The sequence below is a fragment of the Perca fluviatilis genome, chromosome 4 (assembly GCF_010015445.1).
Source record: "Perca fluviatilis chromosome 4, GENO_Pfluv_1.0, whole genome shotgun sequence".
NCBI classification, from domain to species: domain Eukaryota; kingdom Metazoa; phylum Chordata; class Actinopteri; order Perciformes; family Percidae; genus Perca; species Perca fluviatilis.
In genome coordinates this window covers 14,502,813-14,522,679 of record NC_053115.1, presented here as the reverse complement: position 1 = coordinate 14,522,679, position 19,867 = coordinate 14,502,813, and the positions used below count along the sequence as shown (strand labels likewise).

The 19,867-nt window shown below is 38.3% G+C and overlaps 1 protein-coding gene across 2 annotated transcripts; it reads left to right on the top strand.

The window, feature by feature from the left end:
* Nucleotides 1-878: 878 nt before the first annotated feature.
* On the top strand, nucleotides 879-19,790 carry inavab (innate immunity activator b). 2 transcript variants are annotated; one of them, XM_039798879.1, is made up of 11 exons: nucleotides 879-1,186; nucleotides 8,545-8,659; nucleotides 12,391-12,524; nucleotides 14,049-14,171; nucleotides 14,300-14,531; nucleotides 14,733-14,786; nucleotides 15,053-15,347; nucleotides 15,993-16,124; nucleotides 16,341-17,046; nucleotides 17,900-17,977; nucleotides 18,111-19,790. In XM_039798879.1, the coding sequence occupies exons 2-11, from the start codon at nucleotides 8,605-8,607 to the stop codon at nucleotides 18,150-18,152; spliced, it is 1,851 nt and encodes a 616-aa protein (XP_039654813.1). In that variant the 5' UTR covers nucleotides 879-1,186; nucleotides 8,545-8,604; the 3' UTR covers nucleotides 18,153-19,790. The 2 variants fall into 2 exon arrangements, with proteins under 2 accessions (XP_039654813.1, XP_039654812.1); XM_039798878.1 differs by lacking the exon at nucleotides 879-1,186 and adding an exon at nucleotides 5,968-6,081.
* The last annotated feature ends 77 nt before the right edge of the window (nucleotides 19,791-19,867 follow it).

Here is a 19,867-nt window from a genome sequence, read left to right as displayed (position 1 = left end):
GGTGCAACGCTCAAGCCAGGTCATTGTCTTTGTTCCTTGAAAAGTCAGCTCAAGTAGCTACACTTGATATGTAGCCTACAGAGTGAGAAAAGATCATGTTGAACGTTAAAAAGCCAGATTTGAAATAGATAACAAGATACACGATAGCCTATGGTACTTTTTGATGATATTTGAACGGAAACCCCTTCCCCCCCCCCCCCAAAGGTTTATTAGCTGTTTATTTATTTATTTATTGAGCTACTGTTATGTTGTTTTCCAAATGTTTGTTTTTAATTTGCAGTGGATTTCATTATTATTGCTCATAAACCCTACTGATTCAACTGCGTGCAAGCGGCATCGAGACACAAGTAGTGTAGTGTTGCTCCCTTATTCATAACGTGGTTTACCCGATTAAAGGTCTCCTTATCGCATTGCTTCCCTCTAGTGGCTCAATTAAAAATAATCTAATTATAAATGTGGGCCATTTCGACACGCGGTGTCCTCCTCGGTTATAAAAAATTATAATTTTGACTATGTCGAAATATTTAAGTGGTTTTGACGTCAAAATCCGCTAAATAACCTGTCAAGCGCCCACGCAGCAGCGGACAAGTGACCCATGCGGCGTTCATAATCCCATTTTTAGCTCGTGATTTCTAAGACTATAATTGTAAATAGAATGTAAAGCCCTATCAAGGGCCACTAAATGGCAATAATAAAAACGTGAACCATCGAGGGATTGTTTTACATATTGGCTATTGATTATTGACCACTTTCGCCATGGCGTTATGAATTTGATAACTTAATTTGATTCGCACGCCCATTTCTACGTCGCGTAGCGGAAACGCGGTTACCATGGTAAATAGTAGATGTTGTTAGCTCGGTCGTGTTTTCGACAGCACTTGAAGGCAGCACAGCATTGCTTTACTGTGACCGAGTAGTAGCTATAGCCTCTTCAACAAAACAAAAGTTACGTTTGGGGTGCAAAACGTTATTTTAACGTTTGTACTGTAAAATATCCACTCGGTTAGATCAAAGAGTTTTCGTAACGTCAGGACTGAGTGTTGGTTTATTCTGCTTATTTGTCAGTGTACATATAAATAAACTTCCAGCTCAAATCTGGGAGACTGAGCCGATGGAGCGCAGTTTGTATGGATACAGATGAGGCACGATGCTAGCTAGCTAGCTAACTAACTAACTAGCTACGAAGGTAAGAGCAGAAAACGATGAAGTTAGAACTTTTGTTTTACAAACTTTGTATGCAAATACGCAATGCGTTATTTATTAATGCTACAGAACTCATTGATCCTTAAAAAATAAGCAATAAGCAGTGGGAGCCGATAGTTAGCTAGCTAGTTTGGGAAAAGCTCACAACTAAACTTTGAGAAACTATTCAAAGCCGAGGCCCAGCAGCTTTATGAAGCTGAGTTATCGGGTGGATGAAATGGATCCATAAATACCACAAGATGTCTTTATTTCTTTACACTCGAGAGTTTTCTTTAACTTTCTACAGGTTTAACTGGCCCTTAGTTAAACTCTCAAGTTGGTCCAGACTTTTGTCATGCATGTTGTACCATTTGAATGTATTGTGTAAATCTACTTGCATGTAACGTACACAGGTAACGTTACAGTATTCAAATGTACATTACATGTGTTTATTAGCTATGTCTTTATTGTTAGGTAACATCGATTACAAATTCCCCAGTAGATTTAACTTAAACATGGAGGTAAACTGTTGAAACAGAAGAGTTTCTAGTTATCATATTTTCGGACACTGAGTTTATTTCCATCTTTTATTCTTACTTCCTATAATAAGTTTTGGTTTCATGGACTGTCCCTATTCATTTTTTTTATGTGTAAAAGAGAACCAAAATTTAAAGATGTACCATAAACTGTTTAAAAAATATCTGGCTGCACTGACCAGCAGATAAATTATAATGATCAATGGCCTCTTTCAACAGGAACTTTAATCTCTATAGAGGGTTTTCTTCAGAGCAGTAGCTAGTCCCATTAGTTAGTTTGTGATTTCTGTGCATTGAAACATTTCTGCTGTCTACACATTTCTGGGCATTGACCATGGGGCAAGAGGACAGAAGGGGCTTAACCCCTGAAGTGACCTTACATTACAAACTCAAGCTGTGCAGCCAAACTTTGTTAAAACCCGATATAACTTCTAGTGCAGAGCCTAACGTTTCTAGAGATACCAAAATGTGATAGTTTAAACTTTGGAGAAATTAGATGCAAATAACACAGAAAATGTCAATTTGATGTAATGTAACAGCTATTAATAAACATATTAATAATATTAATATTTCAATCAGTTTCAACATCATATAGCTTCATTGAAGAGTTTGAACAAGCGGATGCATACAGATTATTATCAGACAGTGTGGAACAATCAGATGTAGGCTATCTGATTTAAAAGCTACTTCAGAGGAGCTTTAGTTATACAGTAAATGTCTGTCTCTGTGTAGTGGTGTTGATATGTTTAAGCTTTTCACTCTCAGCCACAGTTTAGGGCTTGGCCACAGTTTAGAATAGACCTTAATTTTGCATGGTGGTTCACAAACTTCCAATTCAGTAATCCACATCAGACACACCACTTCTGTGTGCTTGCTCATTTGACATACACATGTTTTATTTCCACATCTTTATTATAGTCAATTAGAGCCATTAAATAACATAAAACCTAAAGCTGTGTGTGTGTGTGTGTGTTGTGTGTGTGTGTGTGTGTGTGTGTGTGTGTGTGTGCGCTTTGTTTGCCTTTTTAAAGCTTTAGGATTTGTGGTGCCTTAATGTAACTTTATAGCACTTTTTTTATGACACCCCCTTGATTTAAGCATCATTACAGCAAAATGATCTATTAGCACCTGGTGGAATTGCCAAGCTGCAAAATATTGAGGGGGAAATGTGTGATCCCCTGGCAGCTGATGGCTCTACACACTGGCAGCGGTATTCTAGCGTACACTTATAAAAGGACTCAAGAATATTTTAAGAATTTGTTTTGCCAGCTGCTGTCTTGCCTACACAAAGCTCTTTCTCTGTCTCTTGGGGACCTTTGGTGAAACTACCCATGACATCCACCAACTGGCTACTTTAACACAGGACGAGTGTCTGTGTTGTACCATAGTGTAGTGATAAGTTGTTTAACTAGTCTTCACATGAAGCATGGTCGACTTAACGGCACAGTGTTGTAATAACGTAAGCGAAATAATTATTTTTTTATAAAACTGATTTCCTTCCAACTCAGAATAGATAGTCTTTATTGTCCCTATAGGGATAATCATTTCCACACATCTTCTTTTCATGTTCCATAACACAACACACATAAAAAACACATAAAACATGTAACATATATACAAGAAAACACATCACATTAGAACACCCACATAAACACATCAAATGTGAAAGCTACAAAGCAACTGAGGTGGTGGAGGCGGTATTACAGTTTGTTCAGCACTGTGATGGCGGTGGGGACAAAACGTTTTTTTGAAATAAGCTTTAGTCCAGTTCAGTGCTCTGTATCTGCGGCCGGATGGAAGTAGTGTGAAGAATTGATTCAGGGGATGGTCTGTGTCAGCTGCTATTGTACATGCTAGGCGTGTGATGGCTGTGTCATTCATGTCTGATAGGCTGGGTGTGGGGCGACTGATTATCTTGGAGGCAATATGTGTGATTTTAGTGAGTTTGTTTTTGCAGGTTTTGCAGGAGTGTCACAATATAATACTGTTTGGCATTTAAGTGTTGGGATAACCTCTTAACTGTAGTTTCCCCATGAACAGAAGAGATTGTTATTTATTTGCATGACTTCACTTCCCTTATCTGATTTTAGTGTATCAAAGTGCTTGGTATGCTGCCTGTTCTCACAAGATGCTGCTGCTTCTCTTTTATTCTATTAACCATACAGGCGCTGGTAGCTTGTAAGTGATATCCTTCCCTTCAGCCTTTCCACACCTATACTCAGTTGGCAGTTTATAAGGTACATCTAGCAAAAAATAATGCAGCCTAATCAAGCGGAAACTTTAGTGCCTGAAAAGTGAAGCCAATGCGGAAGTGCCTTGAACCTGCATTCTATCTAATTTCCAGCAAGCTTTAATGGAGGTGGTGTACCATGGCTGGTGTTTTGTTATAGGCTGCTGGTGCCTACATAATGTCAACTTGTAAGTTATCTGTGATAAGCCAATATCCGATCATAGTATTGGCCAGCTAAAATAGCCAATTGCAGCATAATGCAAGAAATCAGATATAATAATTCACTACATAGTCAACGCCAAATGTGAATGTATCTGGGAAATGCACCTGGTAGCGTTCACACTGTGAAACCCAGGCTAAATGTGGAAGTTATTGAACCAAATATCTGCTGCTTTGTCACCATGGCTGCTGCCTTTTTGGTGCCATGTCATTTGAGATCTGAACTTGAGTGTCTGGGAATTCCTGGATCTTTTCTCAGCCTGAGTCTGAGCACCAGCATTCCTGGAAAGCCAAAATGAATATTGAGATTCAGAATGAATGTGAACCATGTAGTTAAGAGAGCAGGTGCTGCCTCTGGGTCTCTGTAAATCATTCAGACTATCCACCACCATGTTTCCCTCTTTTTTTTAGTAAAGGCAAAAACGGCAGTCCACAAAAGGGCCTCTGCATTAGTACCATGGAACTAAGAAGAGAGGTGGTGACGTTTAGAAGGCTATTTGCAAATCTAAGCTTTAAGGTTATCCATGTTTACTGTCCCTTTGAACATCCAGGAGATGGCGGTATTAATGCATTGACCAGATATTTGATCTGACACTGACAGTTTATTGTAAGAAAACAGACAAAGGTGAAGAGTCTGAGCTATAGTCATCAACAGTCAGTTACCAACTCATTGAGTCATCTATTACCAGTGATGAAAGCATGATTTTTGGCTTTGTATATTCATGCCTAAAAGTAAGACATAATGCAATCATGTGGATAAAATGACTATTAGGGCTGGCTACCGAATTCAATACTTTTTACGCACCGACTGAATTTCCTCCTTAGTATCGAGTATCGAAAAATGCCACGTCATTCACTACCAATTTTCAATACCTAAGGAGTAAATCTCATCAGTGTCAGTGAACCAATAAGCATGCAGCATGCTTCTACCAAGATCTAATAAGGTTTGTGATTGGCTGTCTAACGTTACACGCCGTAGAGGCAGGCAGGAAGAATGAAAAGATTATTGCTGTAATGTTTTAATTTCTTTTCTTTTTTGTTAAAATGGATTTTATAAAATTGGTATTGAAAAAAGTATCGTTTAGGAACCGCTATCGAAGTCACAGCATTGGTATTGCTATCGGAATTTCATGAACGATACCCAGCCCTACTCACTATGGCTACAACTAATGAATATTTTCATTTTGGTTTATCTGTCGAATACTTTATCATTCAAATCGTTTAAACGTTTGGTCCATAAAATGTCAGAACATGGTAAAAAAAACCACATATATCCAGATTGGAAGGTGATGTTTGTAACCCAAAGATATTTAATTTTCTATCAACATAAAGAAAACTTATAAATAAAAGCTAAAAACAATAATTAAAAAAAGCAAAATATTGAGAGAGACCAGCAAATCTTTGCTTAAAAAATTACTTTCACAATTAATTGATTACCAAAATAATTTTTCTGACAATCAACTAATTAAATAATTGACAAATAGTTTCAGCTCTAAAAAAGACATTATTTATAAGTGCTATTGGTCATGCTTCTCCTGGGCCCTCACTCTTTGTCATACTGTGTCTACTTTTTATAGCAGTAGTGCTTTTGTAATGGGACACGTATTTCGCTCAGGCTGCCACCACCCACCTATTAGGACGCTGATAAGAGGGTGAAGTGAAGTGTAATTTCTCAGTGTCTTTATCATTGTTGTTGACACAGTTTCAAAAGGGAACACTGAGTTATATGATACGCACTCAAGTGTTCAGCCCTCTGCATGTGGCCACTCCTCTACGACAGGCAGCGCTTTCTTAGTGGGCGAGTCCCTCATTCCTGTCCAGACTCTACACAGCTCAGGTTTTCTGCATTTCCATTTAAGTCGGGAATTCTGAGGGAAAGTTTTCACTCTTTGGATTTTGACAGTTTCTCATAAAGTAAGTAGATTTTTCACATGTTGTCTAATTGGCAGTGTTTTGTGTACTTAATTCATCTACTGTCCTCTGGGTGAATTAATTTGGATTATGGTGGAATAACTGTCATTGTGTTAATAGTGTTGTTAAGTTAATATTTCATATCGAGACATTCTTGCTTTTACACAAACTATGTCATTGTGGTGGGATTGTTTTGCTGTGGTACTTAACACTGACACTTGACTTGAAATGCCTTCAGCTAGGGTTTCGTAGTTCAGTACATTGTATTAGCACCTTCAGGGGAATTCTCCTTACCTGTTTTTTGTATACGTGTGTTTTGATTTCTCTAAACCCATTCCCAAAGAAATGTCCACTTTGTACTTGTGTATGTAATAGTCTATTAAAAAAAAGGGGGGGGGGGGAATTTAACACACAACAGAAACGTTGATTGCTCTAAATATCAACAGTTCATTCATAGTGTATATTTTGACGTCAAGATACTGCACATCTACAGCGCATTAAACTACTTTAGTAGTTTCGGTCTGAGTCCGCTGGTTTTTCAGGGGATTTTAGTGATTAACACACCTCTGGTGAGTGGGAATCTGAAAGCCCAAAAGGTAGAAGACGCATTACTGGACACAGCAGCTTTTAAAGTACAGCATGTCTTTGTGTGTATTGTTGGATAAAATTACCTACTTGATATGGTAGGTACTGTGTTAGATCATCCTATTTTTTTTTTGGGGGGGGGGGGTTAGTTCTGAAACAATTAGTTAATTGATCAGTTAGTTGACTGACAATTGACAACCTCTGCTATTCTGATAACTTAAAGTAATTTATCAAGCAAAAATGGCAGTTGTATGACGATTCCAGCCTTTCAGATGTGGAGAAGAATTGCTGATTTTCTCTGTGTTATATCATCGAAAATTAAATATCTTCGGATTTTGGACTGTTTGAAGTCGTCACTTCGGGCTCTGGAAACGTGTGATGGGTACTTTTCAGTATTTCAGACTCTTATAGTCTTTTATAGAAAAATATTGATTAGTAATGAAAATTATCCGTAGTTGCATTCCTAGTGGGTTTATTTTAGTACCTTTTTGATTTTTGCGGTTATTATATTGATCAGCGATGTGATCCATTTACACTAACTGCTGCTAGTTCTATAGTGTAGATATACAGTAAAAATAAAAAAATCCTGTGCTCGAGTAGGATTAACCAGCATGCAAATCAACCTACCAAATTTAAAGTGGTAAAGTATTTTGTAGTAATACACAGGATAGTTGCTTGCCAAAAGTACCAGTGGATACCAAATACTGTAGATAGTCCTGACATTTCTGCAAAACCTGACACATGTTTACATTTATCTTTCTAACTGAAACAGCACTGAATTCATCACTGTAGGTTGTGTTGTTGTTGTTTAAGTGTCCTGCACATAAGCTGTTTTGCCTTAATTAAGCAAACGCAGCAGCCAATTATCTGTGATTTGGAGGAGTGAAGACTCCAGTCATAGTCATGTGAGCTGTTTGGAAGATGTGTCATGTTCATGTCATGTTCAGGGTGATAATGGGATGCATTTTATGGACCTCTGTATGTCATGAAGATGGATCAACATATAATAGAAACAACTCTTGTATGTTGCTCATGACTTCATCTCATTTAGTTGTTCCTCAAAACAATGACTGCTGGGCAGCTGAAGTGAACCACCCCTGTTGTTACCAACACTACATTCCTGTATTCACTTGGTTAATGATCTAACCAACAAGTTTCACAGTTTTTAGACACCAGCCGAATATATGGTTATTGCGTCCTGAGCCTCTTATCTGAAAAAAATGAGATAATGCGATCATATGACATCAGAGACAAACAAACAGGCAGTCACAGGAAACACCCTAGACTTGGCAACATGCATGTGTACTCATGCTGTGGGAGACAACTATGACTACATCTGACTCTAGGGTCAAGAAGGCTAGTCACACCTGAATCAGTCATTCAACAGGTCACAAGATTAAGCAATGTGCTGTCTTTGGAAAACTTGTGTTAATGCTGTTTGGATTTGGATTTGGTTTTAGATTTGGACTAATATTTTATTGCTTGTCTTTGTAGCCTAACAATAGTTGACTGTAATCCTATTTTAGTTTCCTTTCAGCTGCAGGCCTAAACACTGTTCTTCTTTCTGGGCAATGCTGTCACAGTTTGAATCTGTTCTGCTTTGGTCTTTTGAGGCTTTACAGAAGACAATAATACCTTCATGAAATGAAAGAAAAACAGTGTGGAATGTTAAATAGTGTTTGCTTATTCAATTTTATGATTTTCTTGTGTTTTTGTGTTATGCATTATATTATACCAAAAACGTTTCCAACAGCTGTTCAAAAGTGTGTACATTTTCAAGACCTTGCCACAAATGATCCTTAACTTTTTTGAGATTCAGGTTGATGTAGACTAAATCTTGAAAATTGTAATGGATGCTAAAGCTGAAATAATACTTTACAGGAAATGGTGAGTGCCGACGTTATCCACTGAAGAATAGCAACAGGAAGTTGATTCACTGACATGGAGGGCAACGGAGAGATCAGTGACACTGACAGTGGCATCATCCTTCATTCAGGTAAATCATTTTGTGTATCATCAGAATTTTGAAGTATGAATAGCACAGCTGACTAAGCCACAAACATTTTTGTGTTAAATGAAGAAATGCACATGCAGTATCTTTCAGGCATTAAAGTTTCTCCATGTAGTATACACTAATGCCACTGCAACATGTGATCATTTATGGTCAGTGCTGTTCACTGCAGCAAGGTTTGGGGTTTGGCTGCAATAAATCTTGATTCTTAAAAATCAGCGACGATAGCCAACATCATGAGAGCTGAAATTAGTAAAAACAAACTGGACAGCATATTGTCTTTGGTTGGTTGCCCAAATGTGTCTGAGGGACAGTGGGAAGCTTTATTGACTTGCATTAATTAACGTGAAAACAGAAAGTGGATTGAAGTGGGGATTGCTTCATTTCAGAAGTTTGTACAATTGCTTATCAAAATGTTCTTTGACTATTCAGACTTGAAATTCCTACTGACAACATTGTGTGAGACTTGCGCCCTTGATTTAAATTACACATTGATTTAAAAATGCAAATCATCAAGCTCAGCCAGTAGACCCCTGCTAGAGGCCCAAATCAATGTTGAAACTAAGTACACACCTTAGTCCAGCCCATGGTAATCTTATCACAGCACCTGCATTCAAATGACCTTAACCAGAATACAAATATAAAATCCCAATTTACTTTTGATCTTGATCTTTCTGCTAAAGACACAATCTTCTACCTACTCATTCTCTACTTCACCACTGTTAAATTAAGACCCAGTTGGTAACATAAATCTGGTCCTCCTCCTGACACAGTTTGCCTCTTTTATTGCAAGATCGTTATTGAATCCTCAATATTTAGCAAAATGACATCCTTTCAGAGACTAACACAATCATAGCAGATTACATGGAGTCAACTACTGCTTTCATTCTCTTGGCAGCGGAGATCTCAATTGTGTTCTCAATAAAATGATCTACAATCTTAAATCAACCCCCCCCCACTTCAGCACACACCAAATGTAAAAAAAAAAAGTGGTAATTCCAGCCAGTTTAGTTTTCTGCTTTGTGAAAGAAAACAAGTTGTCATGTGAAAACACAGGCAGGGACAGAAATGTATGTGGTCCATTGTGACTTGCGTGATTGTTGATCTTGAAGAGGAAATGTCACCTGAATAAAAGAGAAATGCATATGGAGGCGGAGTGTGCAACACTGTTTTCCTCCTTACAAGTCTAATCCAGTGACCAGCACCTCACTACAACCCTTTTGTGTGTGTTACTTTTCGGTATGATCCATTTTGACTTGCTGCCAGATTGATGACTGTATCCCAACATGGATGATGATGAAGCATCACAAATGATTCAGATGAAATGAGTACTCCACCGATTTAGCATTGCACGATAACATTGTCTATCCCGATGGAGAGTAAAAAGAAAAAAGGATCAAATCAGATTCTTTTTTAAAACCTGGTGCCTGCATTACCCAAAAATGCAACTTGACCAACCACAGTTCTGTCAGAGATTCAGGTTTGTTATGCTAGTGGCAGCTAATGTAGCCTCAAGCCGCTATCCTTAAGCAGAGGTAAGGAGCAGGTTAGAGAGGTCTGGTAAACTCCCCTCTTTCTAACTTCTTTTTGAGATTGTTTTCATCAACTTGTCCTTCTGGAGCCACAAATAGCTTTATACAACTTTTTTTTCCAGATACACAGGTGTACTCCCTAAGATTTGTAAACAGACTTTTGATATGTACATTTGGTGGAGTTTCACTTTTTCAAGTCTGGATTTTATTCAGTAGGAAATTCAGCCCTTTTGCCGGTTTAACATGTTTTGTCTATTAATCAATTAGTTGATTGACAGAAAATGGCAAACTGGCAATATATTTGGTAATTGATTAACCATTTGTTCTTTTTTTTTTTTTTTAAGTAAAAACGATAAAACTTCTCTGGCTGCAGCTTCTCAGTAGTGTATATTTGCTGGAAAAACAAGCAGTCTGAATACGTCATCTTGGGTTTTGAAAAGGAGACAGAGGCAATTGTGATGGGCATTTTTCACTCTTTTCTGACTTTCTATTGAATAAATGATTCATTGATTTAACATGTGCAACTCAGATAAATATGTATTTTGTTAGTCAATTCCTATTATGGGATTGCCACTGTCAACTTCATTAAAGGGAGTCGCACAATGTGGTCGTCTACATTATTCTCTCGGTCCCATATGGTAACTATACCATATAATTAAGAGCAAACTTTGTTTGTCTTGTTTTTGCTTCGCCCAGCAGTATCTACTGATTAGTTCTGGCATTCCTTGTGCCTTATTTGAGCTATGTGATGTCTACCCTATATAATGAAAAAGTGGCGATCTACAAAGAATAGGGGGATTGTCACTCTACGAAGAGGAATTCTTTGCCCTATTGTAGTGCTGTCACACTTCTTTCCTGTCGCAACTTAGATGTTTGTCAGTACCTGCAGGGATTCTGTTAATAATCTCTGAAGGTATGTGGTGCTCAATGCATTTTGCCTGAAGCCACTCCCACAGCCCTGAGACTAATCTTAATGTCATTAGTCACCAAGGCTACAGACAGCACCAGTCGAACATTCGCAAATTGTTCATAGTTACGAACATCCTGCTTGTCATTCTGCATGCCACTAAAGAAAACAACGATAAAAACAAAAGGTCAATCTGTTGAATGTAACCATTGTCTTGTTGTCCGTAGTGAGTTTGAGAGTTAATCTGAAGCATTTTAATAATGGTAAGGGCACCATAATATGAGCATGCCAGAATACTTACAAGGAAACAGAAAATTAAAATAAAATAGAGTTGGAAAATGGCAAAGCATCAACTTGCAGGACATGGGATATTAAGGAATTAAAACATTTATGACTGACGTTTTTAACTTTTTACAAGTTATTTTATTGCTTAAACATGACTTCAGACATATGACTAATGAATGCATTTATGCACTTACATATCACTTACTTTTCTCCTGCACATTTGGTTGCTTGTTTTCATTGTGGTTAAAAATACGTATTTATTACACAGGTGCACATATGTTGGCTGAGTTTCCAATTAATACTAAAACCCCTTTCAGTATAATACAATGCAATTCAGCAGCACCAAAAACGACTGTCTCCAAAATGACTACAAAGTTGAATCAACTTCTCTGTGACAATGTCAACAAAAAGTGAACATGAGAAGCTTCATAAACTGCATGGTTTTTCAATTGGATTGCTTAAGATTCAGATAGGTGTACCCATTAAACCAGCCACTCTGTGTATTTGTGCTGTGTATGTATACATGCTTTTTATATTTATAGACTAAATGATATTGAAAGTAATCATAAGTTGAAGTTCAAATTGCTTTTACTGATTTTTATGTATTTCCCTTTGGAATGAAATGGGCCACTACTTTAGGTTAGTTGTTACTCATTTCTTTTTTCTTAAGATTATTTTTTGGGCTTTTCTGCCTTTATTTGATAGGACAGCTAGGTGAGAAAGGGGGGGGAGAGAGAGAGAGGGGGAAGACATGCAGGAAATCGTCTCAGGTCGGATTCGAACCCTGGACCTCTGCGTCGAGGCATAAACCTCCAAGCATATGTGCACCTGCTCTACCCCACTGAGCCAACCTGGCCACCAGTTCTTACTCATTTCTAACTTTGATTTCCACTTACTTATTGTCTCATGTGTTAAGTACTGAGTATAGAAATGTGTAACAGTCCCATAATCCCAGATAAATCCTTATGGATCTTTGCTGTTCCATTACACAGGCTCTGACAGCCCAATGACGCATATGAAGGATGTGACCACGCACACACGGGCCATGAAGCTCAAACATCAGGCTCTCCAAGAGCGACTGGAGATCTGCCTACTGGAGCTGAAGAAAGTCTGCATCCGAGAAGCAGTAAGTAAAACTAATCTACAAATCAACAGGCCAACAGTTTAAAAAGGAATGAGGCTGCAGAAAAGAATTACATTAAAAACATGTCACAGAACAAATGAGTGACATAATCATGATAATCTAAGCTCATTAAAACTGTAATAAAGGTTTCAGCAGACCTAGACAAAGGGAAGCTCAAGACAATTGTTATGTAATGACGCAAGCTTGCATATTGCATGTGATTCAGCGCCTTTTAATAAAAGGTGGAGTAGTTTAGTGCAGTATGTTTGATGACGCATTTTACTGCAGGTTAATAAAGTAACCTGCTAGAGGGGACATGTCTGAGATATGTTAAGCCATATCCACACTAATGTTGATGAATTAGAAAATGCTGTTTAGGCCATAAGGTTTTTTATGTCCACACTTATGCTTTGAGGTCTTTTTTAAGTTTTTTTTGATGTGTCTGGATTAGCTTAAAAATGGCCTTAAAGTCACAGTGGTTATCTTCAGTCACAGTCTAACAGGAAACAAAAGGCATTTTAATTTATCCTCCCGTCCTTTTGTGACGTTATTATTTTGGCTGTTACCACCGAGGAACATGATCCCTTTACTTTCAGACACATTGTGTAGTGAAATTAGGCCATGCAATGTGGCTGCAATGAGAATTTATTTTATGTATCATAGCCTTTGAAGAGGTATCCTGGTGGTTCATTTGGCCAAAGCAATTTCAATGTTCCCATGACAGCCTGGATTTGAATCCAGCATGAGACTTTTGTCACGTCACCCCTTCATTTCCAATATATCCTGCCTCTCTTTCTCTCTCTGAACTGTGAACTGTCAAAGACAAAATATTGCCACATTGAGTAATTTCGAAACTGGACATATATTGCTTTGGCAGTATCTCTGACATGCGTCGGTGCTCCGGGGTAAAATCCCAGGACTGATCATTCTTTCCTGTTGACACTTAGGCCGGGCACTCCTGTTGGGACATGCTCAGGTGAACTAATGGGAGGCATGATGCCTCTCCCTTCTCTTAGTGACAAAAGAATAAGTAAGCTCATTGGCCATGCTTACGTGTTTGACTGTCTACAAAGGTGGCTGGTTAGGAGTGACTCAAAGTAACAGTGTTTATATGACTGTTCTTTAATTAAATCAGTAACAGTGTGTTGTCGTGCCCTGGGTTTGGTTTGGACACGGGTACTCGAAACAGTGAGAAAGTGAGACCCAAAGAATGTGTTGTGAAAGGAAATCTCTGGAAATGCCGAATTGTGCAACAGATTCCTTGAACCTATATGCCTGAACATGTAAAGAGAGCAGAATGAGATACTTGGATATCATTTCAACTGCACAGACATGGTTAAATAAACTCTGAAGAGATGTGTGTGTGTCCTAATTTGAGCAACTAAACTGAAAGGATTTATTAGCGTTTGAAAAGATGTCTTTATTTTGATTTTATTAAGGATCTTCCCTCGGTAAAATAAACTTTCAGTCACGTTCAAACATTGCTTTGGGGACATTTGGATTTGTGATATTTTATGTGTGGTTTAGGAGTTGACAGGCCGGCTGTCAGATGATTACCCTCTGCTGCCAGGAGAGAAGCCTCCGCAGATTCGCAGACGTATTGGAGCTGCGTTTAAACTGGACGAGCAAAGCATGCCTCAAGGAGCAGAGGTATAAACAGCATTTGAAGGCTGCACAAATGAATAATGTAATTTCTAAACAATGCGTAAACCTTAAGGACATACAATGTTTGAATAGTCACACTGTTTTCTCTGTCTTGTTACCCCAAAATTTTGCAGGAGTCAGAACTGAGTTTAGTGGATGCTGAGTTGGCGCTTCAGATGAAGATATATGAGGCAGCGCGCAAGCTCTGCGAGGAGAATCACATGAGTAAGGCTGTTAGAAGGAGCCGGTTACAGCAGTGCAAGAGAGAGGAGAAAAAACTAAAACGGCTACAAGAGAGGGCCTTTCAGCTACGACTGGAGCACGGTCGATCATCACCACTCCCTGCTTTTAATATTGCACAACACGGTGAGAGGCGCCTGGCCAGACTAGAAGACCGTTTGCTGTCAAATTCCTTTCATTACCACTTGTGCAGGGAGTTAATTGAATATCTCTTCACAACGTAATAATTCTTAATTGAACAGTTGGCTTTTCATAGATTCTTTTAGAAATGTATAATTTAATACTTCACATGTGAATCAAAGTGTTTTGTCGTTTTCTGTTTTTCAGATCTGGGTACATCTGATGACAGCTCTCTGTCTGATTCTGTAGTACAAGATGAAGGTGAGACTTACCTTTAAAATCTAGTGTTGATGAGAGTTGGGGCAAAACTTGATGTAGTTTAAAAGCTGGACAAGTTTGCCACACATCCATAAGACGTGGAAATGTGAGCAGAGTCCAGTAAACGTTTATCTTGAACATTGCAGTGCTCACGGTTTCTCTTAATGAAGGAGCTTTCATAAAGAATCTTTGGAGGAGATAAGTGTTCAAGTATCAACACTTAATAGATCATCATATGTATCATACAACATTTCTGTTTCTTTCCCTAGAAGTGACAAGTCAGTCATCAGGACTCACCTATCCAGGAGAGACCGATCCTCCCCAGCCCGCCCCTGGATCCTCACAGTCCTTCATAGACGGCTCCTACATGTCTCCATCTGTGGCTCCGCAGACCCTGCCGCTGACCCCAAGCCATTCTCCCCATCCGAACCTTGACTCTATGCTGAGTTTAAACTCAAGCCCCGTATGTGAGCTTCCTCCCATCCAGCACTCCCCGTGGTCAGAGTCTAGTCTTGACAAACCTTACCAGAAGAGCAAGAAGTCGCGCTCCTCCAGCAAGACAAGGTAACCAAGACCATCCATCACAACTCCTCTCCTGTTCATCAACTTTTTAGAATTGGGGAAAAACAAAGTGTGCTTTGTGTTACCTGGATTGTAGTAAACTGTGTGAATTGCAGATTTTATGGCTACTAGTAGCATTAACAAGCTTGAGTGAAGTGGTCCTGTTTGGATTCTTTGGGAATGCCAGGGGAAAAAAACAAGTTAATTGAAGTGAATAATTAAATGCTCCACTTCTGCCTTTAACAAAACATTGTGCACCCTTTCTATAATCTTATTTTACGTCAAGGCTATGTAGGCACTGGTACTGATTGTTGTACTTGGGCTGAATATATTTCTTTCTTGGTCGTGTTTGTTGAGAGTGAAGACAACATGCAGCAGGATGAAGACAAAAGCGCATCTAGCAAAGCCATTTCTAGTGCAAACCCTCTTGTTCCTGCCTTGTTGCTAAATCAATGATGTTGATGAATGTACAACACTGCCATCTGCTTTTGCTCTGGTGCTACAACAGTCAATTGGAAGAACACAGAACTATAAATCCTACTGACACCTTATGACACCTGTATTTTTTATATATATATATATATATATATAATTGTTTTTGTATAAAATGTATAACGTATTTCTTCTGCTGCCATTTTGTGTGTTCAGCAGTCCAGCCAAAAGTGAATTGTTGCCACCGTTGGAGGCTTGCTTTGCTTCCCATCTGAGGCTGAGCCGCACCCAGTCGAACAGCACGCCTTCCACACCCGAGTTGCGGGTTCACAGACAACTCTCCCTCAGGTAGCCGCACCTCAAATACATCTACAGTACTGTATGTCCGCAGCACACCTACTATTGGACCTGTAATTAACAGAACCTATTATTGAATCTGTAATTAATGGAATATTGCAGTAATATCATTTATCTTCTTTTTTTTATCCGTGAATGTTTAGATGTACATCTATTAAAAGTTGAGTTTGCTGAGTAGCCATACTAATACACTTGCTATTTGCACAGGATATCCAACCCTGAATCTTCATTTGAAAAGGATCGTGGTCGCACCAGAGGTCCAAGGAGGCGACTGACAGAATATGCAATTACTTTACCAGAGACTCCTCCCCCCGCAGTGAACTATGGCAGCCATGTTAACTCTGAGGATAGTAACTCTGAACACTCGTTTACATCTTACAACAGCTCACAGTGTCAGGAATTGCCCTGTGATTTGCCAAAACAATATCAGTCTGCTCTCCAGCACTCTGGCCCAGTAGGCAGCTATGGACCTCAAGTCTTCCCACGCACTGGCTTTTACCATAATCCCAGGCACCAGTCCAGCCATAGTTTTCACCAAGCCTATTACAATGAAGGAATGGTCTACCAACCTGATCTGGACTTGGCACGGAGCTATTACACCCAGCAGGCTCCAAGTCCTTCCAACAGATATGAGTACTACTATAAAGATGCCGCTGTGCCCCACCAGAGAGCACAGAGGCCATTACCTCCTGATATCAGACTCTCCCCCTCCCCGGCTCAATGGGACCATCCACACTACCACGCTAGTGGCCTCCCACAACAAGTGGTGAATGAACAGCTCAAGTCATGGCACTGGCGCAGTCAGCTCAAATCCCCCAGGGCCCGCTCTCTCGACAGACAGGGAGCAGTCAGAGTTAAAAACATGTCCGTTCGGGACGTGACCCTCCACCAAAATCAGAAGTACCATGAACAGGTAAGCAGACAAAACAATATTTACTTATTAATATAGATTATATATTGTTAGATATCTAACAGTCTGTCAGTCAACATTACTAACAGTTTGTCGGCCGAAGTTGCTGCAACAAGCGTTGTTAAGTAATTGACTTAATTAGTAGTTAAGGGCAGGAAATTAAATTTACTTACCACCGACTACAATATGTGATTGGATTTGTTTTTGTTTTTTTCTCTCATTACATTTTCACAATATACCTGACTTTCTAATGAATGGAATAATACTTGGAAATCACAGCTTGTTACATGCCAAAGCTGCTTGAAAAGAAATACATTTAGGATTAAGTAGCATTTTGGAAAGTTTTATCTGACACATTCTACTTTCATGCTATTTTGGCTTTCTTAATTGACCTGATAATGGGTGTTTGTTGTTGTTGTTTTTTGTTTATGTTTTTTTTTTTTTTTTTTTTTTTTTTTTTTTTATATATAGCTAGTCATGCCAGAAGACACTAAAACACAGGGACACATTTGATGCAAAAGTAACATTGAAGCAGCAACTCTACATCTCTGCTCAGCTCAAGACCGTAATAGAGAAAAACTAAAGTCAACCCTTATTTATCTTATCTCAAGATATTGTAGTAGTATAGGTCATGTAGAACAGTCAGTTGTCACAGCAGTATATGAGACAAACTCAGGATGCTACAAAAGAGTGTGTATATAAAACTAAACATTTATTGTAAGAATGAGAATAAGCTGCATATTAATTTGCGTACTACCAAATTAAATTTCTTTCTTTATATATATATATAATTTTATCACATCTTAATCATGGTCCTAAAAATATTGTTTCCTTTTTTTATTTTGCTAACTTTCAGGTTATCCAAAGAAGGACTCTTCAAAGAGCTGCAGATGACACTCAAGGGCACTGGGTTGCAGATGATGGTTCTCACTTTGTAAGTCAATTGTAAACCAACCACAAACTGAACATGTGAACTCAGAGGCTGCAACTGCTTTCATTCCCAATTAACCAAAGTGAAATCGTCAAAAAATCAAGTCAAATTAACTTTTTTTTTTTTTTTTTTTAAGATTCCTGCCTGCCCTATTTGGACATATACTGTAGAAGGATGAAAAAACCGGAACCGCTTACAATATAATGCAATCTAGTACAACAATAATTACGATCACCAAATTTACTGTAAAGTTGAATCAAACCCCTCCCTGACACAGCCACAGTAAAGTTGATTGCAGAGCAGTTGTATAGGATCTGGAGCACACCTGTAAAGTGTACCTGCTGTTTATGTCCACTCTCTGTATGTTGTTTTGTACTGACAATTACAAAATTAAGCATTGAACTGAATGCTTGGTAATTGTTACTGAGGGCTGTTTTAACCTGCGACTAAATCTGCTGCCAGTTGAAAAATGGTTATTCTGTTTCTCAAAAACAAAATCAGCACAGTTTCTGTGTCATTTAACACAGGGTTATTTTGATATGCGATGCAATTATGATGATGATTTAAGGAAATTGGTTGGAGATAGCAGTTCAAACAGAAATGTCCAACAAAATTGCACATTCTCGGATTGTGAGAAATGTGAATGTTTTTTAAAGTAACCTTTCACATGTAACTAACATTTAGGTCATTGTTGAAATCAGTCTCAGATGGATTATCATTTATATCAAAATTGTCACATGTAAAGCCCTTAAGTAAACTGCTTTAGCTACTTAATCATACAACATAGTGCTGCATTAGAAGTGGCTATCTGTAGCTACAAACACTTCCCAAAAATGCTCATTTGTGTGGGGATGCGCTCAAGATAGAGACGTTTACTTTTTTGCAGTTTGGTAGATGGGGAATAAAGTGCTCCTTTTTACCTCGCTGTATGGAGCAAACCCATTCATTGTAAAATAATGTAAATGAGCAACATATTCTTTTTTTAACCTTTACATTTTGTGAATAATGTTGCCCTGATTGTGTCACTATGTTAATGAACTTGAGCTGCTTAAATTTAAGATCCCAGTTTTGTCCTCTATATCATGTACTTTTGGAGGAAAATATGTCTTGTTTTTATACTTGCATTTGTCTGTGGCTCAGCCAGTTAACTTGAATTACTAATGGACTTAATCAACTAGCTGAAACTAGATATTGATTTGCTCACATGAGTTCTAAAGTAGAAGCTTTAACAAAAGCAAAGTCTTAATGCTTGGCAGCTAGCAATTGATGTGTGCAGTTGAAATTTAAATGTCCTGAGCTTTAACAAAATCTTTATCAGTGTCTGTGTTTAAGACAGCAGGTGACAAGACACTAACCTTTTTGTTTGAACCAGTACAATTTAAACTGAGGTGAACTGTATTTGAAACATTGCCAATATGTGATTTACAATCAAGTCTCCTAAACAAACAAGCTTTTGATGGTAGGTCATTTGAGAATGAGAGCAAATTCAACATAAAATACTGTTCTCTCTCGCAGTGATCTATTTATGTGTTTATTTATTGCGATGTGCACCATCGGACCCCTGGAAAGGCAGACTTGAAATAAAAGAAGACATGGACCTGAGTTTGCAAAATCCAGCAGCAGTAAAGACTATGTCTAGTTGTATATAGAAAAATAGAACACAATCCTGTTACCTTGTGTGCCTCTTTTTTTACTGTCTTTTCTATTTATCAGTTATAGTAGTTTAAGTGGACCTAATAATAATGTGTTATGTTGCAATTTGATAAATCTGTGAAAATGTTTTCTCTGTGGAAGAAAATAAAGGGTAATGTTTGCATGTTGTAGAGTTTCATTTACTCCGAGTACGTATACTTTTTTTCCACAGCAGACATTTTGACATGTCACAGTAGGAAA

Excerpts from the sequence above, each read along its gene's own strand:
- inavab (XM_039798879.1), top strand. The coding sequence starts at position 8,605 with ATGGAGGGCAACGGAGAGATCAGTGACACTGACAGTGGCATCATCCTT. Across the intron at positions 15,348-15,992 it reads CGCTCCTCCAGCAAGACAAG|CAGTCCAGCCAAAAGTGAAT; the intron begins GTAACCAAGACC and ends TTGTGTGTTCAG. Across the intron at positions 16,125-16,340 it reads CACAGACAACTCTCCCTCAG|GATATCCAACCCTGAATCTT; the intron begins GTAGCCGCACCT and ends CTATTTGCACAG.